The 8,482-nt window shown below is 67.5% G+C and overlaps 1 protein-coding gene across 1 annotated transcript; it reads right to left on the minus strand.

The window, feature by feature from the left end:
* Positions 1-1,104: 1,104 nt before the first annotated feature.
* On the minus strand, positions 1,105-5,774 carry DRD4 (dopamine receptor D4). Its single transcript, XM_036295707.1, has 4 exons — positions 5,520-5,774; positions 4,295-4,407; positions 1,577-2,034; positions 1,105-1,475 (listed from the first exon to the last, which is right to left on the minus strand). The coding sequence occupies exons 1-4, from the start codon at positions 5,772-5,774 to the stop codon at positions 1,273-1,275; spliced, it is 1,029 nt and encodes a 342-aa protein (XP_036151600.1). The 3' UTR covers positions 1,105-1,272.
* Between the last annotated feature and the right edge of the window lie 2,708 nt (positions 5,775-8,482).

The raw sequence follows: 8,482 nt of genomic DNA on the forward strand, positions 1-8,482 counted from the left end.
GCAGGAAACAGTCTTATTATTCAGCAGGGACAGGTGGCCATGGGACAAGTCTCCAAGGGGATGGGGGTGGCCAGGGAAGCTTCTTGGAGGAGGCGGCAGCAGAGACAGGAGAGGGTGCGCACCCAGAGAGGGGCCATCTTCGCAGGCAGAGCCGTGCCTGGTGCCCGGCACCGCACAGCCGTACCCCACAGATGCAGGAGAGAACTCGGCACACAGCTGCCGTCTGCGGGACAGACAGCTCCCAGCACTCCTCCCATGGGCAGACAGGAAGTCCGCGCGGGGCTGCACTGGTTGGAGGGGCTGAGAGCTGTGTCTTGGGGGGGGCAGCTTGGGTGGCTCTGCCCTGCCTTGGCCTTGGGCCCCACCACTCGGGCTGAGGGTAGCTGAGTGCCCTTGGGGGAGGAGGGAGTCTCCTAGGTGGGCCCACCAGCACCCAGCCCTCTCCTCAGGCTTTGGGCGGCTCTGGCAGGAGCTGTGCTCTGACCTGGAGTCAGCTCAGCTGTGTTTTCACAGGACAGCAGAGCAGCCACCTTGGCTGGTCTGGGGGGGACGGCCCACTGCGGGAAGCTTTGTCCCCAGCCCAATGCAAAGCCCCTGCAGGGTAAACTGTCCACTCTGTCCCTTGGGGCGGAGCAGGGGGGGTGGGGAGGAGGGCAGTGGGGGCATGAGGGAGGAAGCTGCTAGCCCAGAACGCTGGATGGGGGCTGGGCCCTGCAGCTGGGGCTCAGGTGTGCGGGAGGGGGCCTGCTGGAGCTGTGGGCACTGTGGTGAGCCCCAGGGCACCCCAGGGAGCAGAGCCCGGGCCTGAATGCCTCTCTTTGGGCCGAGCTGAGCACTCCCCAAGTTCAAACCCGCCAACCCCTCACCCCACCCCGTGCTCCCACCTCACCCTGAGCCAGGAGTCAGTTTGGGGGGGAGGGTCTGTTCTCTGGGCTTCCTTGGAAGAAAGGAGGGACCTGATGGGGGTCAGTGGGTGTCTGGGCTTCATGTGGGGCCGGCTCCTCCTCCTTGGGCCCCTCCAGGTCTCACCCAGAGGGGCCTTCTGGGCAGGTGTTTGGAAGGAACCTGTTTATTTATTTAAAAAAAGAACACAGGTGTCTTTATTGATTTCAGAGAGGAAGGGAGAGAGAGAAACATCAGTGATAAGAGAGAACCATTGATTGGCTGCCTCCTGACCAGGAATCGGAATCGACCCCCCCTGGCCAGGGCCTGGCCCCTGAGGCAAGGTGGGAGCTCAGAGACGGCTGGGGGCGGGGTGGGGGGGTGCTCTGCTCAGCTGCAGGGGCGCAGGGCCTTGCGGAAGACGGTGCGGAACTCGGCGTTGAAGACCGTGTAGATGAGCGGGTTGAGGGCGCTGTTCAGGTAGCCCAGCCAGGTGACCGCGCTGACCAGCCGCGGGGGCACGGCGCAGGCGGGGCACAGCGCCCGCGTGATGTGCACCACGAAGAAGGGCGTCCAGCAAACCAGGAAGGCCCCTGGGCCGGGGGGGGTTGGGGGGGGGGCGAAGTGAGCCAGGGCCCTGCAGAGCCCACGGGGCCCCGGGCCGCCGCCCCCCGCCCCAGGGGCGGGCACCCACCGACCACCACGGGCAGGACCCTCATGGCCTTGCGCTCCCGGCTGGTGATCTTGGCGCGGCTCCTGCGGGCTTGCGGCGGGGGCGGGGGCGGGCCGGCCTCGGGGGGCGCGGCGGCGGCGGGAGGCGGCGGGCCGGGGCCGCTGGGCCGGCGGGGCGCGCGGGCGTGCAGTTTGGCGCGGCGCGCGGCCCCCCAGCGCCGCAGGCCCCGGAAGGTGGCCCAGTAGAGCAGCAGCATGAGCGGGCAGGGCAGGAGGAAGGAGCACACGGACGAGTAGACCACGTAGGCGCGGTCCTCCAGGCGGCACGCGGTGGGGTCGCGGCCGCGCGTGTCGTTGAGGCCGCACAGCACGGGCGCCGCCACCGCCGCCGCCAGCAGCCACGTGGCGCCGATGAGCAGCAGCTGCCGCCCGCCTCGGCCCTGGCGGTTGTAGCGCAGGGGCACGGCCACGGCCACGAACCTGCGGGGAGCACGGGCAGGGCGGCGGGACTTGTGGGGAGCTGGGGGCGGGGTCAGAGGAGAGGGACAGGGAGCTGGGGGCGGGGTCAGAGGAGAGGGACAGGGAGCTGGGGGCGGGGCCCGAGGAGAGGGACAGGGAGCTGGGGGCGGGTCAGAGGAGAGGACAGGGAGCTGGGGGCGGGTCAGAGGAGAGGGACAGGAAGCTGGGGGCGGGTCAGAGGAGAGGGACAGGGAGCTGGGGGCGGGGCCCGAGGAGAGGGACAGGGAGCTGGGGGCGGGTCAGAGGAGAGGGACAGGGAGCTGGGGGCGGGTCAGAGGAGAGGGACAGGGAGCTGGAGGCGGGGTCAGAGGAGACAGGGAGCTGGGGGCGGGTCAGAGGAGAGGGACAGGGAGCTGGGGGCGGGTCAGAGGAGAGGGACAGGGAGCTGGGGGCGGGTCAGAGGAGAGGGACAGGGAGCTGGGGGCGGGTCAGAGGAGAGGGACAGGGAGCTGGGGGCGGGTCAGAGGAGAGGGACAGGGAGCTGGGGGCGGGGTCAGAGGAGAGGGACAGGGAGCTGGGGGCGGGTCAGAGGAGAGGGACAGGGAGCTGGGGGCGGGTCAGAGGAGAGGGACAGGGAGCTGGGGGCGGGTCAGAGGAGAGGGACAGGGAGCTGGGGGCGGGTCAGAGGAGAGGGACAGGGAGCTGGGGGCGGGGTCAGAGGAGAGGGACAGGGAGCTGGGGGCGGGTCAGAGGAGAGGGACAGGGAGCTGGGGGCGGGGTCAGAGGAGAGGGACAGGGAGCTGGGGGCGGGGTCAGAGGAGAGGGACAGGAAGCTGGGGGCGGGTCAGAGGAGAGGGACAGGGAGCTGGGGGCGGGGCCCGAGGAGAGGGACAGGGAGCTGGGGGCGGGGTCAGAGGAGAGGGACAGGGAGCTGGAGGCGGGGTCAGAGGAGAGGGACAGGGAGCTGGGGGCGGGGCCCGAGGAGAGGGACAGGGAGCTGGGGGCGGGGTCAGAGGAGAGGGACAGGGAGCTGGGGGCGGGGTCAGAGGAGAGGGACAGGGAGCTGGGGGCGGGGTCAGAGGAGAGGGACAGGGAGCTGGGGGCGGGGTCAGAGGAGAGGGACAGGGAGCTGGGGGCGGGGCCCGAGGAGAGGGACAGGGAGCTGGGGGCGGGTCAGAGGAGAGGGACAGGGAGCTGGGGGCGGGTCAGAGGAGAGGGACAGGGAGCTGGGGGCGGGTCAGAGGAGAGGGACAGGGAGCTGGGGGCGGGTCAGAGGAGAGGGACAGGGAGCTGGGGGCGGGTCAGAGGAGAGGGACAGGGAGCTGGGGGCGGGTCAGAGGAGAGGGACAGGGAGCTGGGGGCGGGGCCCGAGGAGAGGGACAGGGAGCTGGGGGCGGGTCAGAGGAGAGGGACAGGGAGCTGGGGGCGGGTCAGAGGAGAGGGACAGGGAGCTGGAGGCGGGGTCAGAGGAGAGGGACAGGAAGCTGGGGGCGGGTCAGAGGAGAGGGACAGGGAGCTGGGGGCGGGGTCTGAGGAGAGGGACAGGGAGCTGGGGGCGGGGTCAGAGGAGAGGGACAGGGAGCTGGGGGCGGGGTCAGAGGCGAGGGACAGGGCGCTGGGGGCGGGGCCCGAGGAGAGGGACAGGGAGCTGGAGGCGGGGTCAGAGGAGAGGGACAGGAAGCTGGGGGCGGGTCAGAGGAGAGGGACAGGAAGCTGGGGGCGGGGTCAGAGGAGAGGGACAGGGAGCTGGGGGCGGGGTCAGAGGAGAGGGACAGGGAGCTGGGGGCGGGGTCAGAGGAGAGGGACAGGGAGCTGGGGGCGGGGTCAGAGGAGAGGGACAGGGAGCTGGGGGCGGGGTCAGAGGAGAGGGACAGGGAGCTGGGGGCGGGTCAGAGGAGAGGGACAGGGAGCTGGGGGCGGGTCAGAGGAGAGGGACAGGGAGCTGGGGGCGGGGTCAGAGGAGAGGGACAGGGAGCTGGGGGCGGGTCAGAGGAGAGGGACAGGGAGCTGGGGGCGGGTCAGAGGAGAGGGACAGGAAGCTGGGGGCGGGGTCAGAGGAGAGGGACAGGGAGCTGGGGGCGGGGTCAGAGGAGAGGGACAGGGAGCTGGGGGCGGGTCAGAGGAGAGGGACAGGGAGCTGGGGGCGGGGTCTGAGGAGAGGGACAGGAAGCTGGGGGCGGGGTCAGAGGAGAGGGACAGGGAGCTGGGGGCGGGGCCCGAGGAGAGGGACAGGGAGCTGGGGGCGGGGACAGTTAAGGGGGCGGGAGCTGGGGGCGCCCACCTGTCCACGCTGATGGCGCACAGGTTGAAGATGGAAGCGGTGCACAGCATGACGTCCATGGCCATGAGTGCGTCGCAGAGGCGGGGGCTCAGCAGCCACACACCGCCCTGGACCTGGGCCGAGAGGAGGGGGCGGGCAGCAACAAGGGACACGACGCGCTGACTCCCCAGCCAGGCCCAGGCCGCAGCCCGTGGCCGGGTCCCCCCCGCGCCTCCTTTTGTTGGAACTGGGAAAGGCCTGGGAGGTCAGGGGGACGGGGGGAGTGGACCCTGATCTCTGATGACATGGGGCCCAGGGGGTCCCCACCCCGGGCTGCCCTGAGGGCCGCCCGCCGCTCTTGTCTCCCCAGAGCACGGCTGAGAGTCGGTCTGGGGATAAGCTGCCACTGCTCTGGGGTTTTGGACAAATGGCTTCACTTCTGTGCCCTCGCCTGTGAAATTGTCCGGAAAACAAACGAATTAAAAATATCAAGGCCTCCTCACTGTACCCAGCGCCCCCGCCACGGGCAAAGGAGCAGACAGCCCCCACCCCCACCCCGTCCATCTAAATCCCCTCCCGCTGATTCGGGACGATTAGGAGCTTAAGACCTGCACGGTGACGTCTGCTGCGGCTCTCGGAACCGCAGGCCATGCATGTCCTTGCCCCGCTGGCCTCTGCCCCAGCAGCTTCTCCGCCCAGGCCTTGGAGTGGAAGGGATGGCACCTGGGGCCCCCCAGGCCCAGGCTGGGTCTAGAGCGGAGGCCCGCCCGGTTCTCCACGAGGCCACTAGACCCCACAGCCACCCCCTCAGTTCTGCTGTCCCCCCAGACCTCCTCCCCCCCTTCACTGCCCCTCCCACGGTGGCTGCGCCTGTGCACGAATGGGGGGCTCCTTCCGTGGGTTGCATGAGTGTGTGATCTTGGTCACGCGCGGCTGTGGCCTGTGCAGTGATGTGTGTCTGTGCCCCAGGGGGAGCGGGCGGGGGAAGCCTGACCCTGCCTGTCCAGCCGGCTCCCTGGGAGGTGAGGCCCCGCGGGGGGGGCGGGGGGGGTGCGCCTGGGCCGCCCCAGTCGCCTGCCGTGGGGTCCCCGGCTTGAAGGACAGAGGCCCCTCTTGGGTGGTAACAAACGCTAAGACAGGAAGGGCTCCTGGGAAGGCAAGAGGCAGGGTCACGCTGGGTCGTCGCGTGGCGGGGACAGGGCACGAAGGAGCGGGAGGGGGCGCCGCGCGTGGGCTCCGCGCTCACCTCGGAGTAGACGAACAGCGGCAGCACGAGCAGGGCGAGCAGCAGGTCCGCGGCCGCCAGGCTCACGATGAAGTAGTTGGTGGGCGTCTGCAGGGCGCGCTCGGCCGCCACGCTCACGCACACGAGCGAGTTCCCCGCGAGCACCGCGCCGATGAGCAGCACGCCCCCCACCAGCGCCGCCGCCGCCCCCGCGCCGCCGCCCGCTCCCCGCCCCCCGAGCAGCCCGTCGGCTTCTGCGGCGCTGCGGTTCCCCATGGCGCCCGGCCCGGGAGCCCCGGGAGCCCCCGCCGGCGCTCAGCACCGCGGACAGCGCCCAGGTCGCGACCCGGGAGCGCCGCCCACCGGCACGCCCCCCCCCCCCCCCCCGCCCCGTCCGCAGGGTCCCCCGGGCTGGCGCCCCGGTGCACATGTGTTTGCCACGTCGGGGGCGGGTAGGTGGGCCACGCAATGGCCAATGGGACGCAAGCTGAGCGAGGTGATGGGCACGCGCGGGACGGGTCAGGGGCGGGTGTGGCGCGCGGGTCTGGGCTCCAGGAAACCCACGGAGATGGAAGGTCGGCCGAACCACACCCCGAGGCGCGCTAGCACCCACGCCCGCGCCGTTCCACCGGCCGCGGGGGTCCCCGGGTCCCCAGTGCCCAAGCTGAGCTCCACTTCCCACGGACACTCGTGGAGGCCCCTGGAGGCGTTGGTGGGGCCGGTTCACGAGGCGTGGGAGGACCTACTTCTCAGGCTCCCCCCGCGCGGAGACTCCACCCGCTGGCTTGGGCGCTCAGGCTCCGCCCCCTTGGGTCCCGGAGGATCCTGGGTGCTTGAGGCCCGAGGTCCACCCTCACCCTCCCTCCGCACCCCTCCGACCCCACCCCCGCGTGCCCTGGCACGTCCCCCACAATAACGGCCTCCAGCCCAGGCCCTGCACCCATTGCAGGAAGCAGCCTTTCGTCTGGTACCCGGGACCCCTCCCCCAACACCTCCATCCCACCACCCCCCGCCACTGCCTGACCCTCCAGCCTCCAGGCGGGCAGCCAAGTGGTCAGCCCCAAACCCGCTCTATCACCTTGGGGCCTGTGACCTGGAGCCCGTGTGCGCCCCCCTCAGCCCGGGACCTGGGACCTGGGAACCGGCGCTGACCTCCCATCTTAGGTGAGAGAAGAAGGGGGGAGGGAGGGGATGAGCACTCGGGGTGCATAGCGATGCCTGCGGCGGAGAAAAGAATAGCCCCAGTGAGCTCCCCTCACCCTGCACCCGCCAGGCCTCCAACTCACTGGGCCCATCACCCCACCTGCCAACACCATGGGGGGGCGGGGCCGGGAGGGCGGGGGAGGCCCTGGTGCACGGCTCCCCCCCCGTCAGCGGGACTGTCTGTCCTCTCAGATGAGCGCCGGGCACAGAAAGAGCCGCGGGAAAGTGTCCCCAGGAGAAGGCTCACTGGACGCCCTAAGTCGGTGACACCAGGCAGGGAGCCCTGTCCGTAGGGGGCGGCGAAGGGCCCTCTGGGTCCGGTGCCACAGGAGTGCTGGCTTCAAGGCCCCGTGGGGAGGGCTCCCTGCCCCTCACGTTGTGCGATAGATTGCATGAGACTGATACCGACCCTTCCCGCGGAAGGCATGGGGCCAGGAGTTTTCTTCGTTGGACAGAATTTTGTTGTTGTTATTGTTAATCCTCGCTGATTGTGAGAGAGTGGAGGAGAGGGAGGGAAGGGAGCGAAAGAGAGAGAAACATCAATGACTGGCCGCCTCCTGCACCTGGTGGATCGAACCTGCCGCTCAGGTATGTGCCCTGGGCCTGGGATCGAACCCGGGACCCTTCGGTGCACCGGTCCGTAGGCCGAAGCTCCAACCATTGAGCCCCACGAGCCAGGGCTTGTGGACAGGATTCGCCGGGAAGTAGCTTCTCCAGCACACGCCGGACCGACTGCTCAGGCTCCTTCCGAGTGGAGTAGCCTGTGGCCGAGGAGCGATTTCCGCCTAGTGGGCCCACGATGTTCCCACGCCTGTGACAACACCTCTCCCACCCGCATACCTGTAAGTCGTATCTTTCCTTTTTTTCCCTTGGTCAGTCTTGTCAGAGGTTTATCCATCTTATTGATCTTTTCAAAGAAACAGCTTTTGGTTTCATTGATTTTCCCCCTATGTTTTTTGTGTGTTTGTTTTCAGTTTCATTGATGTCTACTCTTACCTTTGTCATTTCCCTCCTTCTGCTGGCTTTGTACTTAGCGTCCTTTTTCCTAGTTTCTTAAAAGGCCGTCGTTTTTCTTTTCTACCCTGAGCATGCAACGCTGCAGATTCCCTCTACGGTGCGGCTCACCTGTGTTTGTGCTTTCAGTTACGCTCGGGTCAAAGTCCAGCCGACCTCCCCGAAGCTTCGTCCGTGGCCGTGGATGACTTGGGACTATGTTGTTAATTTCCAATTGCAATAGAAAACCAACAAAACCCTGATACCAACCTCACGCTTTATTTAAAAACGAACTCAAGATGAATCATAGGCTTAAATATAAACCTAAAACTATACAATTTTTGGAAGAAAGGCCGGGAGAACATCTTTGTGACCAGGACTGAGGCAAAGAGATTGTAGGTGTGACAGACCTAAACATAAGCAAAAACAGGTAAACTGGACTTCATTAACTGTAACCCTTCCAGCCACAGAATGGAAGAAAATATCAGCAAACGACTTGTCTACGAAACTCTCGGAACTCAAGAGAGAGGGCATCACAAGAAGGAGAACGCCGCATCGGTGTTGCCTGTGACCCCGCTCACGAAACTCAGGACAAAAGGAGCAACTGAATCGGCAGCCTTTCTGAATGTGTGATCCCAAGCGGAGATTTACGGCCGGATCCCAAGGCCGAGTCAGCAAACAGAACTCAATCGACGTCGTCCTGCAGCGCATTGGGGGGGTGGGGTGGGGGGGGGCGCGCGCACCTAATCATCTCAGTGGGAGCAGAAACGCATCTGACAAAACCCAGC

The sequence above is a fragment of the Myotis myotis genome, unplaced genomic scaffold (genome assembly GCF_014108235.1).
Source record: "Myotis myotis isolate mMyoMyo1 unplaced genomic scaffold, mMyoMyo1.p scaffold_m19_p_27, whole genome shotgun sequence".
NCBI lineage: Eukaryota > Metazoa > Chordata > Mammalia > Chiroptera > Vespertilionidae > Myotis > Myotis myotis.